Here is a 27,675-nt window from a genome sequence, read left to right as displayed (position 1 = left end):
GATGTTGCTGTGAAGATGTTTTGTAGATGCGATTATCACTTACAGTTGGTAGACTTCAGTAAAGCACATTACTCTCCATAATGTGGGTGGGCCTCACCCAATCAGTTAAAAGACTTAAGAGTCTCCCCAAGAAGAAGGAATTCTGCCTCAAGACTGGAACAGAAATCCTGCCTGAGTTTCCAGTCTGCGGTTGTGCCCTACAGATTACAGACTTGCCAGCCCCCATGATCATGTGAGCCAATTCCTTAAAATATAGACAGACAGACAGACAGATAGCTGTCTCCCAAGGGGAGGGCCACTTCTGATGAAATGGTGCCTCAACAATATTCTGCAGGGAAGTGGCTGCCCCAACGGCTGGTGTGTTCTCTTAATGTAAGTGCTTTTTGTTCTAAGTTGTGCACTTTAATCTTCTGGGAAAAACAAACAGAAAAGAACTCCTCTAGGTGAGAAATATGCTCTTGCTCAGGTTTATCAGATACTTAAACATACAGGCTCGACTGGGAGCATCTCGTTCAATCTTGCCCACAGATCTGGGATATAGGTCCTATTGCCATCATCCCCAATGTACGTAAAAAGAAACTGAGGCTCAGGAAGGCTTGAGCAATTTGCTAAGGTCAAATTAACATGTGGAAGACACCTACAGCTAGGGAGTGGTCAGAGCCAAAACTTGAACCCAGGCCCTCTGACTACTCACTGCATAAGCCACCACTGGGGCAAACAATGTGAAGCTTGGCACGGTGTGGCCGTAAGGTACACGGTCAATCAGGCCAGGCTGTTTTATGCTGTATTCAGAACTGTCCTTGCTGTGGGTCAGCGACAGACTTGGGGTTAGCTCACACTAAACCACACTCCCCCAACACTCATTTTAACCTTGTGAATGTAAAATGGCTCCTCACCTGGCTCCCCAAGCTCTATACCACATCTTCTCAGGAGGCTTGCCCTCTTCTGGGAAAATAAGGGACAAATCTGAAATCTGCCACCAAGACTATAATGCCCCATGTGTGTTGGGACTTGGATGTCATTATCACTGGGAAATCTGCAATACCTCACCTTTGACCTCACCTCCCCTCAGTTCAGGCACAGCCCAATCAATGTGCCAGTGAGATCTCTGGACCCCAGTGTCACTGGTGTTAGCCCAGTATGTTTATCTGGAACACCTGAGGCACAAAATAACTTAATCTGTAAAATGAAGGGGTACACATGTACCAGGACACGGACAGACTTCCTAAATCTTTAGCATCTCACAGAGTCTGACTGTGAGAACCCAACTGTGGTAGCCAGAAAATGAACAAATCAGTGAAATGACAGGATAAAAAAAAATGACCCCAGGGGCGCCTGGGTGGCTCAGTGGGTTAAGCATCTGACTCTTGGTTTCGGCGCAGGTCGTGATCTCAGGGTTGTGAGGTCGAGCCCCACAGAGGGCTCCGGACTCAGCAGGGAGTCTGCTTGAGATTCTCTCTCCCTCTCCCTCTGCCCCTCCCCCCCTAAAATAAATAAATCTTTAAACATAAATAAAATAAAATAAATGCCCCTGAAGTCTAAAATATGTAATTTTGCAAGAACATGGGAGAAATCGGTGCGAAAATGCTCCCCCCCAAAGAATTTAGACCCGGAAGTCAAATGCAAAATCTTGTTCCAAATGGGAAAACCCTAAGAAGCGTTGCTAATTTTTACGTGAGAAAACCCTGGAAAGCAGTAATGCCAGCCTCTCGGAGAGATGAGCTGAGGGACAGGCAGCCGTCTGCAACCTGTTACTTCAACACACCCTGAGCTGGAGCTGAGACCTGGGATGGGGTTACAGGGAGTCAGGAGATAACCAGCGGGTGGCCTTTCTCAGAAACTGCCCCCTGCTGACCTGCAACCTGGAATGGCAAGCAGGGAGGTGGAGAGGGGAGAAGCAGGGAGTGGCAGGCATGGTCACCCCTGTGGCAAGGGGGCAGAAATTAAACCTGAGCACAGCTCACCAGGCATCCCCTTTGCAACAGCGATGAGGAGGGCTTCCCTCCATCCAGAGCTGAGCAAAACTCATCAGCCCAAAGTCCTTGAGCTTTGGCAGCGGTGAGGAGAGGACAGGGTACTACCCGGAAAGTCAAGTTCTCGGCTGGGCCACCGACCCCTGGCCGGCTTGTGTGCCTCCAGGCACCGGCCTCTGCTACCTGCCCAATCCCAGTGGGCCCAGGCTCTTCGGGAAGCTGCAGGAATACTGGAAAAAGACAAGCACTCTGCCCCTCTTGCGATGTCCCCGTCAGCTTTGTAGGAGAGAGTATCTCTTTCCCTGGATCATCATCAACATGACTACTCTCAAACGTCTTTGACATTTGCCTATCTTCCTGTTATAATTTGCCCTGTTGTGCTTTACTAGTGATGTTGGGCTTTTCACTTTCAAAAGTGCTGGCACCGGACATGGGGAGCCAAGGACCCCGGCGCCCTTGGCCAGGCGGGGCTGCCTCATGACTGAGGCACCGTAGCACTGGGCTTGGGGAAGGCAGGAAGGAAAAGGGGCCAAGGTGGCGGGCTGCAAAGGAACCAGAGGCCCCCACAGCCAGGGCCATGCATGCAGCATTGGTTCGGAACTTGACACAGTGGCCCCTACATCCTCACAACCACTCCAAAATCCTGCCCCCATTGCCGATGAAGGAAGGGAGCTGCGAGGAAGCAGAGTGACATCACCCCAGGAGCTCCCTGGCCAGCGCAGCCGGCCCACCCTGCTGTCTGCCCCATGGGGGCAGAACATGACGCTAGCAAACCAGAAAGTAGGGCCCCAAAGTCAAGTCCGCAAAGCTGGGTAGAGCACCTACTGGTGGAAGGCCCACGTTGGGTCTCACAGTCCAGGCGGGTGGAACGGGGGGTCTGGCCCCAGCCCCCATCTCTATGCCCCAAAGTACCAGCAAAATGCATACCACACACACGTACACGCACACATGGCTCTCAGAGACCCCTCACCTTTATTCCACTGTCTTGCCCGGGACTAGGCCCCACGCCCAGCCACACAGTCACAAACAGGGTGGTCTCAGGCCACACAGTGCCGTGCCTCCAACAGTCAGCAGATCACAGCAATTCCCCATCAACTAGTCCTGCACTCCCTGTATCACACCTTTGCCCAATCCATAGGAAAGGTGTTTATCAGGATAGCCTTTTAGTGAAATAACTGAATGTCCTCCCAATTTATCCTAAAAAATAAGCCACACAAGGAGTGATTTGACAGACACAGGCAAGACTCCACCCCCTTATGGCTGAGGCTCCAGAAAAAGAGAGGCTGGGCAGGCCAGGAGGCAGCTGGCCCCCCAGCCACCCCAGGTCTAGTGGTGGAGCTCTCAGGAAGAGGCTGAGCCAGGCCCCAGACGATCTGACCCCAGAGTCGGGGGGAAGAGGGAGGAGAGGAAGGAGAGGAATAGGACTTGGCTCTTCAATGCCCCTCACGCAGCAGGAGATTTTCCCACTTGCTGAAGAAGCTTTATGAATCCTCCCAACGACTGTTGAGAAAGGGTGATTATTCCCATCGCACAGGTGACTTTCAAAGGTCAAAACGGAACCAAGGTGAAAATCAGGAGACCTGGTTCCATTCCACCATGCTAGAGGCATTCTGAAAATAGCATCGACCCAACCAAAGGGTGAAGAATTGATCGGTGACTATTATTTCCCACCGTGAGCACCTCAGAAAATGAGCTAATAGAGTATCCCTTCCGGTGTGAGAATCTAGAAGAATGAACATGGTCTGCCTGTCCCCAAATATACCCCAAGAGCTGCAGGTGCCTATCTCCAAGTCATGGGTCCTAGGACACCTCTCTGGGCTCAGGTAGACAGCCCTGTGTCACCACAGATACACTTCTCATGATGTTCTTCTTGCCTGACTTCCGGGTTCCCAGTAGGAAGCCGGTTGCTCCCCCACTGCTCATCTGCTACCCTAACTGACCCCTCAGACCCACACTCAGCCCCAGTTTACCAGCCAGGCACCCCCTACAATAAGTTTTAAAACAGCATATGCTCTTTAATATGGCACCAAAAAGATGGAAGAAAAAAAAAGGTAGAGGCAAATATACATTAAGAAGTGGCACCTGGGTGGCTCAGTCGTTAAGCGTCTGCCTTCGGCTCAGGTCATGATCCCGGGGTCCTGGGATCGAGCCCCGGGTCGGGGGTCCCTGCTCAGAGAGGAGTCTGCTTCTCCCTCCCCTCCCTGCTCGTGCTCTCTCTCTCAAATAAATAAATAAAATCTTTAAATATATATATATATACACACACATATATGTGTGTGTATATATATGTATATATACACATACTAAGAAGATGTAAAGGAGAGACGCCTGGTGGCTCAGTGGGTTAAACATCTGCCTTCGGTGGGGCTCATGGTCTCGGGGTCCTGGGATCAAGCCCTGCGTGGAGCCTGCATCAGGCTCTGCGTTCAGCGTGGAGTCTTGTTTCTCCCTCTCCTTTTTCCCCTCTCCCTGCTCATGCTCTCTCTCCCTCTTTCAAATAAATAAATAAAATATTAAAAAAAAAAAAAAGACGCAAGGGGAAAAATGTTATATTGGTCAAACTCCCATCCAAGTCAAAAATCCGAAAATGAGGAAGGAAGCTGAAATGAGTATAAGCCTGAGTGAAAAGGTGACAGAATCGCTGTGACTTACATGTTGTTATACATTGTAGTTCAGCTTCTATAACCCATCCCCCAACACAACTATATTGGGACTTCGACACTTTCGATGCAGATTTTCAAGGTCTAGAGGAGGGGTCACGCTGCAGAGCGCACAACCATTCACTCAATAGCATCCTATTTTCTCTGAATACAATGGAAGCCACTGAGGCAGGGAGATGAAGGAGCTAATCAGCATGTTACAAAGTTTCTTTACTACTCGTCCCTTCCCCTTCGGTCCAGCTCCTGTGACACAGCACGTGTGTGCAAGCTGCGCGCCCACGCCCCCACCCCCACCCCGCATCCAGACATCCAGATGCTGGCACAGAAGCCAGCGATGCTCCCTGCTCCAGGCCTCGCAGCACTTTCAGGCTAATGGAGGAGACAGACAACAAACAAGCAAACAGTTACATTTAAAAAAAAAAAAAAAAAGGCAGCAAATCCATAGAGAACACAGACCCGCCCGCCCGGTTGCCAAGGGCTGAGGGGGCAGGCGGGCGGGGTTGGGGGGAGGGATGGGGAGTGAGTGCTTAATGGGTAAAATGAGTTTCCTTTCTGGGCTGAAAATGTTCTGGAACTAGATGGTGGTGGTGGTTGCACAACACTTTTTTTTTTTTTAAAGAGAGAGAGCACGCGAGCTGGGGGAGGGGCAGAGGGAGACAGAAAACCTCAAGCAGATTCGAGGGAGTGCGAGCTGGAGTCCTAGAGCCTCAACATAACAGCACCAATTCCTGTCAGACATTGAATCTTAGAAATGTGATGAAACAGCAAGCATGATGGTAGATGGGAAAACACAGCTGAGGGTCTGTATCTTCCACAGCAGGGTAGAACAGCAGAAGGTGCTCACCAAAGTATGAGGTGAAAACAAAAGACATGCCCGCGTGGTCAGGGGAGTGATGCGTGCCCAGCCATGACCATCATCTTTACCCCAGCTCATTTCTGCATGGACCGCAAAGGTGTGTTCAAGGACCCATAAAGCCCCCAAGTTGCTGTAAACTAGAATGATCCGTATCACCAGTGTTCACTACTACCCTCTCCAGGAACGACTGGATAGCAGGAAAGTTCTCACGGACAAGGCACACCTTGCCCTGCCCCGTCCTACAGGGGCCCTCGGGACAGCAAGGTCAGATCTGCTAGGAGCTGGGAAATGTCCCCAGAAAAGAGACAGTGGGAGAGAAGCCTTAGGGGACAGGACAGGACTGGGGGAATGGGCAGGAGGAGGCAAAGCATGATTCCAGGCTCACCAGGACTGAGTAAGTTGTGCTCGGGGACCCCAAGGGGCTGGCACACACCTCAGCAAAGCATAGCAGATGCTTCCTTCCGGACATACTGGGAATGGGATGGGGGTGGCGAAGGCAAGGAAGAGAGAGGATCCAGCCAGTAGAGCATGTCCCCACTTACTCCTGCCCTGAGCCACCATGCAGCTGCTGCTGGCACTCCAGCTGGCTGTGGCCCCTGTGATCTGTCTACCCACAGTCTCAAGGGCCAAAGCTCTGTCCAGTTCACCAAAGTCTGCACTTAGCAATGTTGCGCATGGGAAGGAATAAGTGAAGAAATGAACAAGCGAATGCACGCACAGATCATTTGTGGAATTCAAGTCTGAGTTCAGAAGCTAATGAATAGAAAAACATCAGTCACCAGATCTAAGGTCAAAGTCACGAGCTGTGCTTCCCGACTCCACTTCTTAGCATTTAGGTGACTTTAGGTGGATTGAGTCACTTCGTGGCCCACGGCTTCTCGTCTGAAACAGGGTCTCAGCACACGGTGCATCCCAGACCCTGCAGCAAAAGCTCTGCTAAGCCAGACACTCCCCCACCCCCACCCCCCGCCAAGGCTTCCCCATGGTCCACCCAGATGCTTCCACAGGCGGGGCTGAAGCCAAGAGCTGAGATTTGAAGGAGATCCTGACCTGAAATGCACACATTCCTCAGTGTGTTTCCTCTTTTCCATTCTTTATAAATCAGAAAACTAATTACCCGGAAAAGAGTCTCCTGCACCAGAAACCCAAATGAGTTTAATGTATAATTTACACATGAAAATATAGACGTTGGTGTGTGACAAATTGCCATAAAAATGTTTTTGGCATTAAAATTTGGGGCATCTGTCTTCCTCCCAGAAGAGCCACCATACAGACGGTGTGAGGCCCCAGGGCTGAGGCCGGGCGGGGCTGGAAAGGCTGCCTGTCATTTTCACCGACTAGGGAGGCCCCAGCCTGGACACCAGCCATGCCCAGCCAAGTCGGAGCTCTCCCCCATGGGGTCCTGTTGTGGGTCTCGTTCAAAACACAAATTTAACCTTGTGCCAGCTCTGTGCTAGACCAAAGGATGGAAGACAGGATGGAGTATGGTCTCATGCTCCAGTGGCTTTGAGACCCCTGGGAGAGCCAGGCAAGCCGATGATAAATGACAGACAGTGTGGGGGTGGGGGGGGGGTGCTTCTGCACCAGGAGCACCCGCCGAAGACTCCAGGGGGCAGGGACTAGTCCTGGGGGAGTTTGTCAGGGGGAGCAGGCAAGGGGACATTCCCCATAGGAAGAACCACTCGTGCTAAGACAGAGGCTAGGTACAACAAGCATGTCCAGATGGGTGTGAGTGTGGCCAGGACGGCCCAGCGGGGAGCCTGGAGGGGGAAAGGAGCTAGGTCACCAGGGGGCCTGCGCGCCCAGTCCAGACATAGGACTTTGTCCTGGATTGAAACTTTAAACAGATCAAGTCTATACTTCACTCTGCTGAACTGTATGGAGGCCAAGAGGAGGGTTGTTGGGGGGAGTGAATGAGAGAGAAGATGAATGGGCTCTGCATGCTGTCAAGTGCAGGAGCCACAGAAAGTACCATCCCTCGCAGGACCCAGAGTCCTCCACCAGGTCCTGACTACTTCAGTGTATCTTCATCCCGGGCGCACCAGCCCACGGGCATAGGATTGCATATACACCACCTGAAACGCGAAACGCAGGCCGGGCCCCTGCTTCTTCTTTGCACCTGCTACTGCCATTCGGGGCTGGTCATTCTCTGTGCAGGACCTTCCCTGACACCCTCTCTCCAGATGCCTGGCGAGGCTCCAGCCACAGCCCCAGGCTTCCTCTCACACACAGATTGAGAGCGGCGGCCGGGTGCTCTGTGCTGGCCCTAGCCGAGAACCACTGGCGAAGGTCAAGAATACACCCTCTCCCTCACCAAGGGATCATCACCTGTGTCGGAGCCCGATCGGAGATGCCAACGGAGTCTTCCCAGAGCTTGGGTCTCCCACAAGGCCAAGCAAGTCCCCATTCCCTCACCCCATCAGGAGCCCCCTCTGCAGCCTTGGAACCTCACAGACCTGAACAAAACATAGAGGCCGGGCCAGTGGGGCCAGACCCTCCCGGAACAAGGGTTTCGAGTCCCCAGCCCTCATCACACTGGGGCTCCTTTTAAAGAAGACAGCCTGGGGATGCCTGGGTGGCTCAGTCGTTAAGCATCTGCCTTCAGCTCAGGTCATGATCCCAGGGTCCTGGGATGGAGCCCCGCATCAGGCTCCCTGCTCAGCGGGAAGTCTGCTTCTCCCTCTCCCACTCCCCCTGCTTGTGTTCCCTCTCTCGCTGTGTCTCTGTCAAGTAAATAAATAAAATTTAAAAAAATTTTTTTTAAAAAGAAGACAGCCTGGCATCAATAACTTTTCCACCTCCTGGGAGGCCAGGGACTGACCCCTTGTTGACTCCCAGCCACATACCTCGCTTGACTTTCGGGGGCCTGAGGCCCTCCGCCTGGGCCACGACCTCCAAAGCCTCGCGCTCCCTCCAGCGCCTCAGCTGCTCCTCTCGCATTTTGTAGAAGAGAATGTGCTTCTGCACATCACTGAGCTCGGCGAGGAGTTCGGGGTCGATGTACATGTCGTGCAGGATCTGCTGCAGCATGATGTCAGCCGGGGTGCACCCACCAGAAGGGCAGCCAGCCAAGAAGCCCTGCCAGGTGGGACACCCCGGGCTACTCCTCACCCCCGGCTCCTCACTGCAGGGTCACTTGGGGTGTCCCTTTGTGTAGCATCGTCACGCTGCCTCAGCGCCCAGCCAGGGACAAACGCATCTCCTCTGCCCGGGACGGCAACAGGGACCAGGCAGCAAGAAGCGAAGAGGCACCTGGGCCCCGGCAAGGGGCGGGGGGCAGGCATCAGGAGCAATCTAGCCCTTCTGTTGGGTCACCAACTGCCACATCCCAGCAGCGCCTGTGTCTTGGCCTCCCCTGGGGTTCAAGGACAATGGGGAGGATCAAAGCCTCCAGCTCTGCAGGGCAATGTGCGGACCCGGCCCTGCCTGGACCAGCAGGTGTCGAATGATCTGTTAGTGGAAGGTAACGATGACACCAGCCGTATCGATGACACTGCCCGGGCCAGCCAGGAACTGATCTCTCCTCTGCAGGTAAGAGGAGGAAACGGCAGGTCTGCCTACGCATTCCATGACTTCTGAGCCAACTTCAAACCGGCCAGAGGAGCCAGCCAGCAGTTTCTAGGCTCCTCAGCCTCTCCCTCTACCTGCTCCCATCTTGCCAGCCTTCTTCTATTCCAGGACATTTGGCATCCTGAGGTAATGCTTTTAAAACTCTGCCTCTCACCGTGTTAGTGCCCAGAAAGGAAACACGATAGAATCAATAGGGACCAGGAAGGGGCATTACCGTGGATGGAATTCGAGGACACACAGGTGGCCGACTTCCTCTCTCCTTTCCCTATCCTGAGCTCCGAAAGCCAAGCATGTCCTGACAGATTAACCCTCCAGGGCTCAGTTTTGGTTGTTGCAGTTGATCTCTTTTTGTTGGTTGCAGGTGTCTGGAGATCACCAAACAGAATGATACGGTTTCCCTGTGCCCTGAATCAGAAGCACCTGGGACGGAGTGGGATGCTGCTTTCAGGTGGATAGGACCGGGTCTAAGAGGTGCTCACAGCTACTCACAGCTGCCCCTGTATTCCGACAAGGCAACTGGGCTCCAGAAGGTAAGTAACCTGCCTATTGCTACCCAAGCCCTAAGTTGCCACCTTGGGACTCTACTTTCAAATCGGACATCCACTGGCAACTGTGAATCTTGTGATGGTTTAAAAGTGTAACCCGACCAGGAGGAAAACAACAACCGGTGTGGGTCTGGCACTGTGATGTGGTAGGATTGGTGATCTTCATGTCCCCTTCTCTCCCCACGAGGGCCAAAGGTGGATCAGACACCCGAGGGTGATGGACGGCAGGTGTGATTGGGTTCTCTTCTCCCGCTGCTGGGTTAGCACCAACGGGAGAATAATGAAGCTGTTGGGATGAGTGTCAAGCCACAGGGTCAAAAACAAGTGTGGAGGGCCAGGCTGCCCCTCCCCTCGGCCTAGCTGGCTTGCTCCCGAGACCTTGCAGCCTCCACACTGAGGCTCGACCACCCAGAGCCGTGGCCCTGGACTCGCCACGCCGTCCTCTTCTCTGTCCTCCCAGCTCAGACGTTCCAGTGACTCCCCTACTTGTGTGCGGGTTCCCTGTTTCTTACAGCGAGGATTTCCCTTGCCTCGGGCACAGCTCTCCGCGCCCTCCCTGGGGCTGGGTGGGAGAAGGGCGTCCAGAGCAGAGGCAACAGGGGCACGAGGGGAGTCCGGCCTCCTGCTGGCAGCCTCCTCCTTCTCTTTGGGCGGGGAAGGGGCGGGCGGGGAGAGACGCCTGCAGGGAGAAAGGCCGGAGGGTACTGAGAGCAGGAACGGGCAGGCTGCACGCGCGCCTCGGGCGGGGTGATGCCGATGGCACCCATGCGGTGGCCCCTCTGCCGGGACAGGGTGGGTGGGCAATCCCAGGTCGGTGGGGCGGGAGGCCGAGCCTTCAGCCGAACGCGGCGGGACGCCACCGGGTCCGCTTTCCGGAAAGACGCGCTCGCCGGGCAGGGGTGGGAGCCGCTCTGCCCGCTCGGCGCCCCCTCCCGCCCACCCTGCCCTGCGGGGGAGGCCGCTCGGCCCAGCCTGGGGCGCCCCCTGGCGGCCGGTGTGGGCGCCTCGAGGAGGCCGGGAGCCCGCCTGCCGGGAGCCCCGGGGCACCAGGCGCTGAGAGGTGGATCCGGGCGGGGAGGACACCACCAAACAGTGCGGCGGGGACACGGTGGCCGTCAGCGGCCGCGACCCCAGCGGCAGGGGCCGCGCAGACGACAGGAGTGCTGGCGAGTAAAAACGAGGCGAGGGGGCCCCTGGGTCTGCAGATGGTTGTCTGCCGCTTTTCAGCTGCCCTTGTTTTGTTTTCATTTTTCATTGGGCGCGTGATTGGTTTAATTCTGCACGCTAACGCAATTGCTTCTGGGGCGGGAGTACACGCCAAGGGACTGGAGACCACCTGAATGGCCCCCTGTGGGCTGGGGGGCTGCTCAGTACCGAACACTACACCGGTCACAAAGGATGGGTGGAACTGTCTGCTTTGGCAAGGGAAGATATCCATGGCAGATAAAAGGAAAAGGTGACCCACAGAATACTGTGTGCAGTGTAATTCATTATTTGAATTTGTATCCGATTACTTTTATGTAGACAAAGGACAAATATGGAGCACACGTGGCTTTTTTTTTTTTTAGATTTGATTTATTTATTTGACAGAGAGATAGAGAGAGCACAAAGTAGGCAGAGAGGTAAGCGAGGGAGAGGAAGAAGCAGACTCCCTGCTGAGCAGGGAGCACGACTCGGGGCTCCATCCCAGGACCCTGGGATCATGACTTGAGCCACCCAGGCACCCCCACACATGGCTTCTTGCTTTCTTCTTGGAAGGGGAAGGGAGACCACTATAGGCAATTCTGCATTGTTTTATACAGTAAGATACAGAATACATACGACTGAAGCAAAATGTCTTTCGAAAGTCCTAAAATGTGATTCCAAATAATTGGCCTCCACACCAGCACCCACCCCCAGGGAGGGAGGGAGATGCAGGCAAAGCCAGAGCTCCCTGGCCAGGAAGGCTAGAGTGTTGAGATAGATGAACTGTTCATGTCATCAGAGGTTCCTAAACCAGAGAAGGGCTTGGAGGCATTCCTTAGCTCTGGTGCTGGTGCCAAGAGGAGGCTGGAAGAGCAGGAGGCAGGCAAAGCCGGCCGACTTTGACCAAAGGCTAGGAGAGAGGTGATAAGGACTGTATGGGAGCTGCCAGTGGGGACCAAGGAGGGGAGACTTGGGAGACATTTCTTATGCCAGAGCCTCCTATCAGGTTCTCTCTGCATCTGTTTAAAATCCTTTTAAAACTTAGATCATGGCATTCTCTGCTCAAAACTTTGCCATGGCTCCCATTTTACTCAAAGCCCAAGTCCTCATAGGGGCCCACAAGGCCCTCCAGGATCTGCCTCTCTCCACCCTCACCCCCTCAGATAAGCCCTCCCAGCCCTCTCCCTCCACCTGTGCCCCAGCCTGCTGGCCTCCTTGGCTTTCCACAAACACACCAGGCATGCTCCCTCCTCAGGGCCGCCCCTGGGCTCTTCCCTCCGTCTGGAACCTCACCTCCTTCAAGTCTTTGCTCTAACTTTTAACTCCTCTGTACTCCTGATCCTCTCTTACTCTGCTCGACTTTTTTTCCTTATTACTTGCTTTGTAAAACACCATTTTACTTATTTTGTGTTTTTCTGTCTCTCTCCCTATTAGATAGCAAGCAGTGCTTCACTGATGTTCTCTGTGCCTGCCACACTGCTTAGGCTGTAGCAGGTGCTATTAGATAAATATCTATTGAAAGAGAATAAATGAAGGAACTTGCAAGGGGGAATTGATTGGAGCCTGTGCAAATGCTGGGGAGGCATCCAGAACAGGACTCTGAAGTGAGGTTGCTGGAGACTTGGACATAGGAGTCATGAGGAGATAAGCTATTATCTCTGGGGCATTAGGTAGACTGATGGCCCCCCCCTGCCCCGCCCATGCCCTCACCACATGGTCCCTTGAAGGCTGAATCAAGTGACGACCAGAGAACCACATCATCTTGGCCTCGGGAAAGCCTGGGTGCAGCCACCATGTAAGGATCGGCTACAGGAAGGCTCTCCTGAGATTCCATTCACCTCCCTTGGCGAGTCACTGGGGGAAGCTGCTTCCAAGAGCACACTTGGGATCTCACCTGGTCTCAGTTTTGCAATCCGGGGCTCAGTGAAAGTCTGGAGTAATTTCTGCCTTGTCACCAGTTAAGCTGCTCTGAAAAATCGTGGCCGTGAAAATCAATAGTGTCCCTGATGAGTACAACAACTATGTAGAAAATACAACGTGAAAAAGGTCCCACTCACAGTAAGAACCAGATATGAAATACTGGGAATACATTTGGCAATGTGGGGACCTGTGTAAAGAAAAGTAAAACTCCACACTGAGAGCCTGCCTAGGATTTCAGGTGGCATAGGAACAAAACACATTCACAATCAGAAAGATCTAATGCCAGAAAATGTGTAATCCATCTGTGTTCGTGGGCAACCAACGTGGCCCCCTGTGATTCCTGGTATTTGTGACCCCCCGTGTGTCAGGGTTTTTCTGTGCCATCAATAGAAAATGCTAGAATGGTGATCTGTCACTTTTGAGGTTAGTGCATAAAAGGCATTCTGCTTCTCCTTTGGGTTCTCTTTCTCTCATCACTTTGGGGAAGCCATGTGAGCCCCACGTGGTAAGGATCTGACGTCTCCTGCCAACAGTCACGTGAGTGAGGTGGGCAGAGATCTGGTCAGGTGAGGCTGCAGCCCTGGGCCGGCGGTTTCACTGTAACCTCCCCAGAATCATCCAGCTAAGTCATTCCTAGATTCCTGACCCTCAGAGAGGGTATGAGATATATATGTGTTGTTTTAAGCTGTCAGACTTCAGGGTAATTTGTTATGCAGCAATACAATATCAAATTAATGTATCCATTTAGTGCAATTTCAGGCCAAACCTGGAAATTAATTGGGAAGTGGGAGAGAAGCTTGATAAAATGATTGCCAAGTTCGACAAAAAAAAAAATGAATAGATGAGAACAGCCTAGAAAACGTACAGAAGTACAGAAAAAGGACAGAAACTCTGTACTGCCCAATTCAAACTTATAAAGCAAACATTTCAGTCCTGACACAAGAACAAGCAGACTGAAGTGAGAAAGCCCAGACGCAGATCCCCAGACATATACATAATTATTTAGTACATGGTCAAAATGGCAGTTAATAATAGGGGGGAAGGATGAATATTCATTCAATAAACAGACCAGAAATAGTTAGCTAGATCCTTGTCTGTCACCTGTGATCCTACCAGGACATCCTTACCAGTGGCCATGAACTCTGGAGTCTGTGCAGTATTAGTCATGAGAGCGAACATTTCAAAGTAACTGATGTGTTCAATATATGAGGTATGGATTAGTGAATCATGGCAGGTTTATAGGATAAAATGCTCTACAGCCATTAGGATTGCTGTTGAGAAGAATATTTGTTGACATAACAGGGTGCTCATTATGTATTGCTAAGACAGAAAGCGGGTTGTAAAATAGTATGTGTAGTAAGGTCTCAGCTCTATGAATGAGGAAAAGAATATATATATTTTTAAAGATTTTATTTATTTATTTGAGACAGAGAGAATGAGAGAGACAGAGAGCACATGAGAGGGGGGAGGGTCAGAGGGAGAAGCAGACTCCCCGCCGAGCAGGGAGCCCGATGCGGGACTCGATCCCGGGACTCCAGGATCATGACCTGAGCCGAAGGCAGTTGCTTAACCAACTGAGCCACCCAGGCGCCCGAGGAAAAGAATATTTCAACCCCTACTGCCTTTGAAGGAGACTAAACAGGTCCAATTAAAAGGACAAGCCTAGGGGGGCCTGCGTGGCTCAGTTGGTTAAGCACCTGCCTTTGGCTCAGGTCATGATCCCAGGGTCCTGGGATCGAGCCCTGCGTCGGGCTCCCTGCTCCGCGGGGGGAGCCTGCTTCTCCCTCTCCTCCCTGTTCCTACTCTCTCTCAAATAAATAAATAAAGTCTTTTTTAAAATAAATAAATAACAAGAAAAGCCTGTGATCTGGAAACCTTGCTAGGTCTGGATGTGCCCCTTTGGGAGGCCGCGCTGGGGTGAACTGAGCAGCTCCATGTAACCCAGGCTGGACATCAGGTTCCAGAGTGGCAGAGATAGCAGGGGAAGGAGAGAGGGAAATGACAGATGACCGCACAACCCAAGGCTGTTCCAAATCTTCATCAAAATGATTTAATTCTCAAAAGGTTTGCTATGAGGAGATTTCTTATTTACGGGAAAAACAAAGAACAAACCAAAACCGAAACAAACAAAAAACCATCCTTAACCTTTATCCAATTCTGCCAGGACAGAGGAGGGACAAAACAGAGACCACTAAGGGGCACAGGAGTTGGAGGCCCGTGGGAGCGTGGGTCCCTGGAATGAGCGGAAATCGTGGGAAGGGCTTGGGGCTCTCCCCACCATGGAATTGGTGGTCTCCAAGGACCCCTGAAGGGCAGGACACCCACGCTGACATGTGCAAACAAAAAGATAACGGCACGCACACACTGCGCATTCGTGATAACAGCAGCAGAGCCCAGGCCTGCAGCCCACCGGCCCTGACGTTTCCAGGACTCATCTTCCTCTTCTGTACATGCAGAAGAAATCGTGGCACACACGGGGCTTCTGTCAGCATTAAACAGGTAAGGTAAGTCATGTCAGAGTCGGCCAGGCACATAGTAGGTGCCAATGTGAGCTGTCTCCCCACTCCTCAGTCTGGGACCTGGTTCCTCACTAACTTGGTGAATCAAAATATGAGGTGGGGGTGGTGAGCTGTGGCAGCTAATTCTGTCTGCCCAGAGAGCTTCCCCAGACACACGTGGGACGCAGGCCTGAGATGGACATGCCCTCACTGGGAGAAATCGGCAGATGTTCTACTACAGTTCTAACTGCTGCTGACCCTCCTGTTTCCCCACAGGGGAGAAGGTCTCTGGTGTGCAGCAGGGGAGAACAGGGCCGACATGCAGAGAGAAGCAGACACTGATGGAGGGAACACCCCAGTAGTGTGAGGTCCCCTCCCAAAGCCCCGCTCCCTCTCTGTCTAGGAATGTCCCGCTGTCCCTCCCTGCCCTAGGAACTGATAACCTTGCTTGAGCTAAGGTCACCGCCAACCATGCATCCTGACCACCCCAGTGGCTTGGCTCTCTCTCCATTTGTCTTGCCACGGATGCTTCAGAGGTGGACAGGACACCAGGAAGGCAAGGCACCCGGGGCAGGGCCTCTCGAAGGGCTCTTCCTGAGGGTCCATTTCTCACGGGAAGTCCTCCCAGACCCCAGGTCTCTCTCTGAACACAGCCGTCCCACCTCTTTGCTGCCCCAGTCCCACTCCCTGTGTCTCCCTCCAGGAAGCCAGGACCACAGCAAAGGAAGAGCAGTTCCTAGAGGAGGTGAGCCCTTCGTGCCTGTACATAGCTAGTGGACGAGGAAGCTCTGGGTCCTCGGGGTGGAGGAAGTTTTGAGCCAGTTGCCACCTCCCCACCCACCATCTGACACAGACAGACGACCAACACTTGCCTGCGCTCCTGCCCCCCAAATCTCTCCTAGAGCCCTAGTCCTGCTAGTTAGGAAACATACTGCTCCGTCCAAATTCCCCTGGAACAAGGCCACTCAGCACAAATAGAACAGATTGGCTAAGTCTCAGCCCAGGACTGACTCTTACTAACTCAGAGGGCAGGAGGCAGCTCTGGAGCCCCAGATGGCAAACAGGCTTACACCACAGGCAACTGCCCACAAAGTGCCCCCCCCAGGTCCCCTGGTACCTGCTGAGGGCCACACAGCCTGTGAGCCCAGCCTGTGGCACCTCGCAGCTGCAGACACGGTCACATCCAAACCGTAGGCCCAGCCCTGCCAGGCCCCGAGGCCGTCCTGACCCCTGGAGAGAAGCAGTGCCTTCGCCTTGCAAGCAGCTCAGACCCCCCAGGCCAGGTTCTCAGGCACCAGGGGAACCCTGAGCCCCCATCCCCCTGTCCTCCTCCTCCGAGCAAGCAGGGAAGAGCTGCTATTATCTCTTAACACACCCACCGTGTGGCAGTGGGCACTGTGCCAAGGGCGTTCTTCCTCTATCTCATTTAATTCTCAGAACAAGATTATGAAGCAAGAGATTCTATTATCCCAAGGTCAGCTTTATTGTCAAGGCCAAACAGCTGCTAATGGATCCAGCACTTAAACCCATCATGCTGAGCTAGAACAGGTCCCTCCCTCCCACCCCACCCCAGCCTAACCTCCAGCCCACTCCCCCCACCCCTACTCGTGTTCTGAGTTGGACAGTCCTTCCAGGGCCATGCAGCCATGCCCACACCTCCCCAGTGGCCAACCTGAAGGGCCCTGAGAGGAGTTCCGTGTGCCACGTGCCCCCTGATCTGCTCGCAGACCACATCCCTGGCCCTGTGGAGTCCACAGTCCTGCCCAGCACGGTGAGGTGCCCAGCGCCTCCAGCCACTCTGTGGAGCCATGGCGTGGCTGAGCAGAGACCGTAAGCTAGGCAAGCCAGCGCCGCACAGACGGTGCCCTTGGTTCCTTGCAGAGGGAGATTCTGGAAGACAGTAAATCCAGTTCCAGTCTTCATTTCCCTAAACTGTGGGACTTGGGGCACAGACCACTGGTGTCCTCCAAGATCAGACCTCTCCTCTTCTTCCTGGGCATGCGGCTAGACCTTTGCCAGCCCCTTGTGATTCAGTGTAGCATCTGTGTTCCGGCCAATGGAATGGGAGCACGAGTGGTGTGCCCGCCGCCCAGGCTTCGTTCCTAAGACTTGCCCTCCTCCCCCTTCTTCCCCAACCACCAGCAGACTAGAAAGAACTCCAAAGACCTATAGTTATTTTTCAAAGCCACTCAAGTTTAGGGGATGCTTGCTGTAGCAGCTAGTCTATTCTGACTGTACCCTCATGCAGTGGTCCTCACACGAGCATGCCTTAGAATCTAAGGACTGGTTAAAGAGATGACTGCGCTCCATGCCAGAGTTTCTGACTCCAGAGGTCTGGAGGGGGGACCACAGAATTTGCACTTCTTCTTTTTTTTTTTTTTTTTTAAGATTTTTATTTATTTATTTGAGAGAGAATGAGAGAGAGAGAGCACATGGGAAGGGGGAGGGTCAGAGGGAGAAGCAGACTCCCTGCCGAGCAGGGAGCCCGACGCGGGACTCGATCCCGGGACTCCAGGATCATGACCTGAGCCGAAGGCAGTCGCTTAACCAACTGAGCCACTCAGGCGCCCACAGAATTTGCACTTTTGACAAGTTCCCAGGTGATGCTGCAGCGGCTGGTCTAGGGACCACAGCTTGAGAACCTCAGCGCTACCCCTAAGCTGTGGGTTGGAAGAACTATCCCCATTTTACTGAGGAAACGGCACCAGGTTCCTGGCTCTTTCTTGAGTGCTGTGTTGCCAGCGCGGCTCCACCACAGAGCGCCCATCACAGAGTCTCTTTCATATGGGAGAAAACCACTGAAAACCGTCCCCCCCGCCGCAGCTTCCAGGAGTCACTTGGCGATCCACAGGATGGGGAGGTAAACTCACTTCAAAATGCAATTATGCTTGAAGAGACTCGAATGCACACGTTACAAACCAGGGGAGTCCCAGGAATCGTGCAGCAGGACGAAAGGGAGGACACCGAAATCTGTCACGTTGGTTGTCCCAGGGAGTGAAGCGTTAACGATCTCCCAATCTCCCAATCAGACGAGACGTTTCTTTGAGAACGGACGGCCTGGCATTCTGTTGACCACGGAGGAGCTGACGGCATGCTTGGAACCCAGATGATGCCCACCCTCCTGGATTTGGCTGCTGGGTGGATGGCAGGGCCCTCAGCTGAGATGGGACAAAATGGAGAGGAAAAGTTTGGGGTGTGGGCGGGATTTGGTACCGGGGGAAGAGAAGACAAATTCGGTTTTGAATGTAGCTCCTGATGGGTCTGCAGGGGTGGCCATGGGGCTAAAGCAGCTTGGCTGACACCCAGGCTCTCGACGCAGCAGACACAGCCTGAGGACCTAAGGCATCCATCCATTGCTAAGGGGGCAGCCAGTGCCCCCAGGACGCCTCCAACAGGGGCTGACCTTTACTTAGGGCACCTGGGAGATACGCTAACCCCCAGACTCCATTTTTCACAGTAAGAGATTGGCTCCTTTGGATTCCCTGCCTGGGTCCTATTTATTAAAATTAAGCTGTGGGACACCTGGGTGGCTCAGTTGTTAAACGTCCGCCTTCAGCTCAGGTCATGATCCCAGGGTCCTGGGATGGAGCCCCGCATCGGGCTCCTTGCTCTGCGGGAAGCCTGCTTCTCCCTCTCCCACTCCCCCTGCTTATGTTCCCTCTCTCACTGTGTCTCTTTGTCAAATAAATAAATAAAACCTTTAAAATAAAAAAATAAAGTGAGCTGTGGCCAGAAAGATGAAAGGTGGAAGGAAATCTTTTTTGGAATAACAATGCATTGTTTAGAGCACGCTCTTCCAATGATCTGATTCTAGGCTTTCGTTACCTTTGAGCGGCTTTACAACTAAGTTGTAGACTTAATGCCAAATACTTCTTGTCTATGGACCTGCCTAACTGTACATATCTGAATGAAGCCCAACTACCCCCTCTCCCCCTGAAGAAAAAGCCAGTCTTCACATTCCCTTACTCCATATAGATTTATGTGATTTCTCCTTCGAACTGTTAATCTTACCAGCTCCCTCACTTAATTAATGAGTTAAATAAAATTTTTGACACATGCATATGTAATATTACATAAGTAATGCTTTTTTGGGAGGGACATAATCTCTAACAAAAGGCACACCAAAGACCACTGCCTGTCAGAGATGGGAAGGAAGACTGTCCGTGGTCCACACAGCGCAAAACCGGCTCCCAGCCTCACCTGTATCACCCCCACCAGGAGATGGCAAGCCTGGGCTTGCATACCTCCAGAGACGGGGTGCTCAGTCCCTCCCAGAGGCTACTCCAACTCTGTCCAGATAGGCCCACAGTTGTGCTCATTTTAAAAAACAGGAAAAAGAAAAATAGGTCTAAAACTAAAAGAAAACACCAGGCCTGGGCCCAGTTCCTGCAGATAGATGAATGACTGCATCCAAACAATCACCTACAAACAGGGCCCGCAACCCTGGGCTCTTTGCAAAGGCACAGCTAGGCTGAATGGGCTGGGCAGGGAGGGCGAGAGGGAGAACCACCAGCAAGATGGAAGCAGTGAGTACACAGATGAGACCACTGGATTCATAGTGTCTTAGAACCTCGACCCGGCAACCTTCCTGACCCTGGGGGCTCCCACAGGTTTTTAGACACAAAGATTTTCTCCTGGGAGCAAGCACAGTGAGGGCCCAGGCACCTGTCTTACACACACACACACACACACACACACACACTCGTCCCCCTGGCTCCTGGCTTCTGTCCTGCTGAGGCTGCCCCACCACCTGGAAGGACACCCTCACCTGTCAGCGGTGGAAAGAACACAGAAGGCCTCCGGGCCTGGGCCCCGCACTCAGGCCTCGGCGGGTCCCGGCACTTCCCTGCGCATCTGTGCTCTGACCAGAGTGGCACCAGATGGGGTCCACCTTGTCCAAACGTGATGTCCTGCCACGTCTGGGGCTTTGTCTCCTGCAGCACCTGGTTCCCATCCCAAGCTCCTTGAACCCCTTTCTCCCCACCTCATCCCTCCTGAGCCCCTTGAAGGCAGGCTGTGCCGCTACGCTGGTTCCCATGGGCTGGCCTCTGCGGACAGCCCTCGTCCCCTAGGAGGGCGAGAGCCACTCTGCTTCCTCCAGGGGCTCCAGAGACTTCTGGGGTTGTGCTGGTTTCCGACAGGACCCAAACTCCAGGCGAGAAGCCACACCCTCTCCTGCCTCCCCACCTCTATGACACAGAAAGCAAACAGACCTTGAACTCCAAATGCCTGCTGAGTCTCCCTACAGACCTCCAAGCCTTGTTCCTGAACGGACAGAGAAGTGGGGCGTTTGGCTGGGCTCCCAAGCTGTGACTTGGAACCCAGTCTGGCCGCCACCACGAGCTGCTCTTCCCTAATCTTATCGGCAGTAACTTGGGAGGCACAGACTAAGTGATGGGTAAACCACCTCAGCTCATGTAATCCTCAAGACAACCCCATGGGGGGCCATTATTGTCCCCATTTTACAAAGAGGGCTCAAGGAGGTCAAGTAACTTGCCAAAAGCCACACGGTTAGTGAGGAGTAGGTGGCTGGGGAGTCATGGCTCCCCGCGTTCTTTCATCTCTACTAATGAATGGAATATTACTGGGCACCTTGTGAAAGAAAGATAATTAAAATGAAGAAACTGAGGTACTAAAAAAAAATTTTTTTTTTTTAGCCCAAACTCCAGCTCAGGCTCAGGCTTCTTCCCACCACAGCACAGGTCCTAACCCAATCGAATCTGGGTCTAGACTCCCTCTCCTCTCACATAATGACTCTGGTTTCCGCAGCCTGGTGCTGCAGGGGAGTGGAAGAGGCCGCCACAGCCCATCCCCGTCTCCACTGGGGCTGCACCCCCACGGAGCCAAGACCTCCTCCTCTCCCTTCCCAGCTTCTCCTCCCACAGGTACCTGCCTCTTTGGGGAAGTGGCCCTGCCGGCAGGCGGAGCCCAGCGCGGGCGCCTCCCTTCTCCAGGAGCGCCCAGCCGCCAGGGGGTGCAATCAGGCCGTGTGAGCTTGTCTGCACCCCAGAGCCGCATAGCAAGGAACCAGGGCCTGCGGGGAGATGGGGCGGCTCCTTTTTTTTTTTATTTTTTTATTGTTATGCTAATCCCCATACATTACATCATTAGTTTTAGATGTAGTGTTCCATGATTCATTGTTTGTGCATAACACCCAGTGCTCCATGCAGAACGTGCCCTCCTCAATACCCACCACCAGGCTAACCCATCCTCCCACCCCCCTCCCCTCTAGAACCCTCAGTTTGTTTTTCAGAGTCCATCGTCTCTCATGGTTCGTCTACCCCTCCGATTGGGGCGGCTCCTTGACTTCACAAGTGTCGCATCCTAGAGCTTCAGCCAGGCTGGCAGGGGCCAGGCTTGTGCCTGCCCAGACTCTGCAGCTCCCTCCCTATGCAACCTCAGGGGCAGCACTGGGTCTTGAGTGCTTGTCCTCACTGATAAACAAGGATGCCACCCAACACTGTTCCCACGGGCTAGGGCTCCCCTGCCCATCTTGCTCAGCCCCTCTGTGGAAGCTGTGCTGTTAGAGAGCCACAGGCTAGTGGGAGGGGTCCTTGGAGAGACATCGCCCCCCACCCATCTACTCCCTTGGCCCAGAACCAGCCCACACTTCCATCACAGATGCTCATGCTCACAGCATGCCCCAGCCCCAAGTACCCGATCATTACAGTGTCAGTCCACCGCCTTGGAGAACTCCTTTAAAAACATGTTTTTCTTGCAAACCCTTCTAGGAAGTCATTCTGACAACAAAATACCATGAAGTTTTTATAAGCCCTTGTAACAACAAAACACCACACCAACTAAAACATCTACTAAAAGCATCATGAGGGTTGTTGGCAGCCTCCTCAATGTTCACCCCCTTCCACAGGGGTCTGTCGCCCTGACACGTGGTCTGAGTAGGAAGGATGAGCACAGGGGGTTCTGGGGCGGGGGTGGGGGGTAGCTTCCCTCAATGGCTTCGCTACGATGCCATTCCCATCACAGTAAGGCCCCAGCTAGTCCGTGACGGCTCTGCCTTCCCTCTGCCTTGGCCCATGGGGACACTATGGAAGGCAGAGCAGAGAGAATAAAAGAAACCAGATCCTGTTGGCGTCGCTGAGCCACTTGGATCAAACCAACCCCGAAGCTCACCCCACCTCCGGACTTTCCAGTTTCAGGAGCCAAAAACCTCCCCTCATTGTATAAACCAGTTTGAACTGGGTTTTCTGTTACCTGCAACTGTAAACATACTCCCCTGAATAGAGCAAGGTTCATTCACTGGCTGGCCGGTCCTGCTGTGGGCAGTGTGACTGAAAATGCACCGTGGATGGGTAGGCACTCATGGAGAAAGATCTCTGAGATATACTAAGTAAAGTTAATTGTTGACTACTATGTAAAACATGACCCTCATTTGTGTGAAAAAGATATTTGAATACGCATCCACGTTTTCTGGAAGGATACTTAGTAGCGGTTGCCTCTGGGGAACGGGAAACACGGGAAACGTACTTTTTCACATTATACTAGCGCACGTTTAGATTGCTTATACGTATAAAATGACTAGTCTTAAAGTTGTTTGAGGTGATAAAATTATAGTCCGAGGTGATAATTTACTTTGGTAGTTATTAAACCATGCCTCTGAAGCGCCCACTGAAATATGAGATGCGGGGCATGGGAAGAAGGCGGAAGAAAGAATGGTCTCTGACCTTCCTGAGGAATACTTCATTTCCTCCTCCTCCAAAGCTGGGCTCTCTGTAATCGGTCACTTCACCAGAACAGCATCCACTTGAATGTAGGCTTGGCTTTTCCTTCCTGTCAAAGTCACTCCCCAGTCCTTATTCCACAGCGCCCACGGCAGGTTTTCTGGAAGCATCTGGAGACCCCAACAGCATTCTGAGAACGAACGTACCTTTTTACTGCCGTCTAGAGGAGGCAAAGCCAGGTCTTGCTGGGTCGGCAGAGAGCTAAAACAGCACTAAAGGTATACGGTTCTCTGGATTTTCGGAGTGTCCTGTCGGCCCTGGCAGGCCAGGCAGCAACCTCTTGAGTAACAAACACAAGCTTGTGGATGCATCTTTACCAAGATCCATCACTTGGGACAAGTTACCACAGTTTAGGGGCACACAACCAAAAAACCCTGTGGCCCATGGACAGACACCATACATGACCCTAGAGCTGGAAATGCCCATCTGTGAAGGTCATACAGTCATTCTACTCATCTGGTACTGCTAAAGGCACTGCGCCTCTGGGTGGCAGGCCTGAGCACTTGCCGCCTGGGCAGGACTTCCGAGGATGCTGGGTCCTTCCTTGGGTGCTGGGACCACTGCAGTAGCCCCTCGCCTTTCTCTGTGCCTCTGCAGTCCGTGCTCTGAGGCTGCTGACCAAGAGCGGTCAGGTGGCCCCTGCTACCGAGACTGAGGCTTTTCCTTCACTGCTGGACTCCTCTTCTGGGGAGCTCTCTGCTCAGGGTCCCTAAGATTGCAGAGGCCCACACTCAGATGAGTGCCCATTACCACCCTGGTGGCAGTCCCCTACATAGTATCCCCTGGAGAGAAGGCCATGTCCGATTCCTCACCACCCAGTGCAGAAAGACCTCTGTGGGCTTGCTGGGTGGAGGGCAGCTCTGGCCTTGCAGGGAGGTGAGCCTGCTGCCCAAAGCCAGGGCCTCACGGGCAAGGCTGAGCACCGTGATGATCTGAGCGCCTTGAGTAAGGCTGAGAACCATATTCTCCCAAATCCAGGCCCAGAGGCAGGAGTGAGCACTCCCCTGCCTTTTCCAAATGCCTGCTGATCTGCCACAGAGCTCGTTAGCTGGACAATCTTCAGAAAACTGCTTCTCCCCAGGCTTGCCCTTGATGTGGTTTTGCTCAGCAGGAGCCAGGCCTACTTTAATAGGTACAGGTTCTGGGATTGGCTCCCAGAGTTTGAATCTAGATCTTCCTAATCCTCAACAGGAGCTCCCCTTTCTCGGAGTCTCACATTTGGGCATGAAAATGGCTTCCTCTGAGCTGTTCTGGTGACTGAACTTAACTGTTAAGGACCCAGAGCACTTCCTATGTTCCAGGAGGTTCCGTAACCAATTCATTTTTATTGTTATTCATGTGGGGAAACCTCCCATGAATAACCTGTGTGCCCACCTCACAACCTGTGTGCCCAGCTCACAGCCTTGCCCTTCAGGCAGGGGGCACCCCGGAGACGGGTGAGCTGGGCAGTGGCAGGCGTAGCTGGAGGCGTGACAAGGACGGGCGGGCGAGCGCCCGAGACCTGGCGAGCCTGGGCCACTGAGGCAGAAGATAGTTCAGAGTGTTGGGAGCTGCAGAGGCCAACAGGGCTTGGTGAGGGGGTGAGCAGCTTTCAGGCAGGGAGGAGAGGGGTGGGCTGTGGCAGGGCTGGGAACAGAGACCCAGACAAGGAGCCTCCCCGGGAAGGGAAGGGAAGGAAGGCAGGCGAGGGGGCCGAAGCAAGCTTTCGGAGATGGGGAAAGATGTAACGGTGTGAGTGGGAGAGGACATGGGAGAACAATGATGCAGCCGAGTCCTTCGAGGAGGGGGCAGGAGGGGCGCGGGCAGGATAAGGGGAGAGCCAGACACGTTACAGTGAGCGTATGTGGGGGCAAAGGGGAGACGTGCACAGGTCACACTGGCCTCCACCCGGTCTGGGAGGGCAGGGAGTACGGGGGCTGCGCAGGGAAGGGCCGGGACGGCTGCACTGTGGCTCGAGGCGGGTTCACTGGAGACGGCCACACGTGCACCACTTCCGCTGGGCCTCCTCTCTATTCTCCAACCACTGAGAGTCAGAGGGGATGGTTCCAATGGCCAGAGTTTGGGAAACTAATTGAAAAACAAACTCAACTTCGAGAAAGTCATAGCTAGTCTTCACCCGGAGCTGGGCTGTGAGCTGTCAAGAGTCTTGCAAGGGGTCCGGCCACCCAGTCGAGCTCGAGAGATGGGCCAGCAGGAGCGGTGCAGGAAGCTAAGCTGTTGGGGGTCCACGCACCAGCAGCGCTGGGTCTGGAGCCACCATCTCCCCCAGGGCAGGATGGGTCAGAGGCACACTAACCCTTCACAGATGGGCCAGCAGGTCCAGACACACCCGTGTAGCAGCAGTGCCCAGATCCCGACCCAGTGTCCCCAAGCTCTCTTGCCTGGATCATACCGCCCGGGGCTGGACAGAGGTAGCCTAATGCACTTCCTCCCGGCCTGCAGAGTCAAAGCTCTGCCTCGTGCTTCTGGCTGAGCTTGACCAAGCCGCAAGCCCGCTTGGTCCAGCTGTAACCTCCACACAAAGGATAACTGGAAGTGGCGTGCAGAATCTAAAACAAATCACTTGATGAAAGTTACTCCGGATTATGCCGACCATGATTGCCGTTACCCTCCACTGTCCTGTTGTGTCGAGTCACACACAGTCCCCCTGGTTCCCTTGGCAGCTGAGTTTACCCCTGCAACGCTTAATGCCATCTTGATGTCACTCAAAATAAAAACCACCAGGACAACAGCATTAATATAAAGATATATTCCATAAAAGAGTTTGGCAGTCAAAGAAAAGCATCATACTTCCTGAAAACACAAGCATTCTTCTTCCTCTAGTCTACAGAGAAAATTGTAAAGAAAAAAAAAAAACAAGAACAAAAACAAAAATCATAACATCATCAACAAACACCCACCAGTTTACACCACACTAGCATGTATACTTCGGCAAGTCAGTGAAGGTAGCATTCAATCCCTGAATGATGAGGACAGAACTGGTACAAGATCCAGAGAAGCGTTAAGGGAGGAGCCCAGCCAAAGACGCACAAACCATTCGGTACATAAGACAGACTTCATTTCCAAGAGCAAGCCCCAGGACAGCCCTGCCAGGGAGGGTGGACATGATCACCACAGACATCCTGATTGGGGACAGCGGAGGGGGGTCATCACAAAGGTTAGCCAAAAAAAAAGAACCATCCCGAGCTTCTACACAGCTGCAGGCTGGGGTCTCCGGCTCCACACAGGGGCCCAGCCGCAGGTCCGCTCTCCAGGGAGAGGCAAATGCCAGGCCGACCAGCGGCCCTTAGCATGTGGCCTCGACAGGAGCCCTGGTCACAGGTTCCAGGCTGGCCGTCTCTGGCCCTTGCCTTGGGCGGGGGGGGGGGGGGGGGGGGGGGGGGTCAGGATTCAAGTTCCGGGTGGCGGTTTCAGTAGCACCAAGACCAGAAGCCGGCGAGGCCAAGCTGGGGAGGGGAGTGGGTGCATGTGAGCTGGGGGTGCACAGAGGAAGGGGGAGCGCACGTGTGCACCTGGGCTGTGAGGCATGAAAAGGGGAAGTGATGGGGTTGGTTCTTGAGACACTCAAGGGAACTGAGAGGGATGGCTTCAGTCCCAGACACCGTGTAAGGCTGCTTGGAGGGAATGCCAGAGGAAATGAAGAAACGGTGTGAGAACATTCTTATCCCTATAAATAAACTATTTACACACTTTCAGAGAGGGAGCACCGACTCAGGAGAACCCTGCCCACGCCCCCCTCCCCCCGTGCCATCGGGCACACCGCTGTCGAAGCTGGAGGCGGGTCTCGCCCTGGCAGGGGCAGCGGACGGGGCGCTCCGGGGCACCGTCCACACATGGCTCAGGCTTACTTGGACATGGCTGAGGATCCTGCAAACATCCCCCGACTTGTGCAGACACCACAGGCTCTGCTGGCATGGTCCACCTGTGCCCCTTCCCCTCCCCAGGTCCTTCTGCTGCTGGGAGAAGCCTCGTCCCCGTCTGCTGGGCCCGCCCGCCCCCATGTCCCACCCGCAGCAGACGAGGCTGCCCTCCGGGCCAGCACCAGTGACACGAGTGGGGAGGCCAGGGTGCCCTGCAGACACGCTTAGTCTCCAGGAGAACCAAGTCAAGCCCTTTTCACAGCCACGGGAGCCTTCTGTCCCTCAGAGTCACCACCCCCGCTTAAAGACATGTTCTCTGTCTCTGGGTAGACCCCGGGGGGGGGGGGTCTCCGTCCCAAGTCCGTGCAGGTCAGAGGGGCCCCTCGGTCTTCAGCACCAGCAAACAGAAACAGGGAGGTCGCGGCACGCTGAGGCCGAAGACAGGGTGCTGGCTCTGGCTGGGTGCATCCACTTCTCTCCCTCTGGATGTCGACTTGACAGGAGTGAAGGGCTCTGGCCTCCATGGCGTGGCTCAGCTCTGCTTGCTCACCTCTGTTCCTCAGAAGTGATGGCCTGCCTTCACCGCCTCAATGTCCGAGATCAAGGTCTTCGCCAGGAAGATGCCAAAAATCTGAAACCAAAGCCAGGACAGGCTGTCAGCGCTGGGGCCCGACGGCGAGGTGCACGGGGAAGCCTGCACTGCACACCAGCCCCGGGCCCGCTCTGCACACTGAGGACGCAGCACACAGAACAACTGGGCCTGTGGCAAAACAAGACCCACCCACCAGGAAAAAGTGAGTCCCGGGGTCTGTTTTGCTAGATCCCTGGGGCCTAGAAGTTTGGGGCACACAGCAGACAGCACAGAAGGC

At 53.8% G+C, this 27,675-nt stretch overlaps 2 protein-coding genes across 6 annotated transcripts in view; both read right to left on the bottom strand.

Moving 5' to 3' along the window:
* SH2D4B (SH2 domain containing 4B) overlaps positions 1–8,519 on the bottom strand; it is an 82,909-nt gene extending 74,390 nt beyond the window's left edge. Inside the window, exons 1-3 of the mRNA XM_064595536.1 lie at positions 8,336–8,519; positions 918–945; positions 695–803 (exon numbers count right to left, since the gene is read on the bottom strand). Of these exons, the coding sequence (XP_064451606.1) occupies positions 695–803; positions 918–945; positions 8,336–8,519 (321 nt within the window). The remainder of the gene's footprint in view (positions 1–694; positions 804–917; positions 946–8,335) is intronic.
* A 17,161-nt stretch (positions 8,520–25,680) lies between these two features.
* TSPAN14 (tetraspanin 14) overlaps positions 25,681–27,675 on the bottom strand; it is a 54,531-nt gene continuing 52,536 nt past the window's right edge. For all 5 annotated transcript variants that reach the window (XM_045878212.3, XM_045878213.3, XM_064594902.1 and 2 more), the window contains one exon: positions 25,681–27,437. In XM_045878212.3, the coding sequence (XP_045734168.1) occupies positions 27,366–27,437 (72 nt within the window). In that variant the 3' untranslated portion in view covers positions 25,681–27,365. The remainder of the gene's footprint in view (positions 27,438–27,675) is intronic.

Source organism: Mirounga angustirostris, unplaced genomic scaffold (assembly GCF_029215605.1).
Source record: "Mirounga angustirostris isolate CCGP_5_RB_7025 unplaced genomic scaffold, mMirAng1.0.hap1 SCAF_6, whole genome shotgun sequence".
In the NCBI taxonomy this organism is placed as follows: Eukaryota; Metazoa; Chordata; class Mammalia; order Carnivora; family Phocidae; genus Mirounga; species Mirounga angustirostris.
Note: the sequence above shows the minus strand (reverse complement) of the source record. Positions and strands in the feature narration are given on the sequence as shown.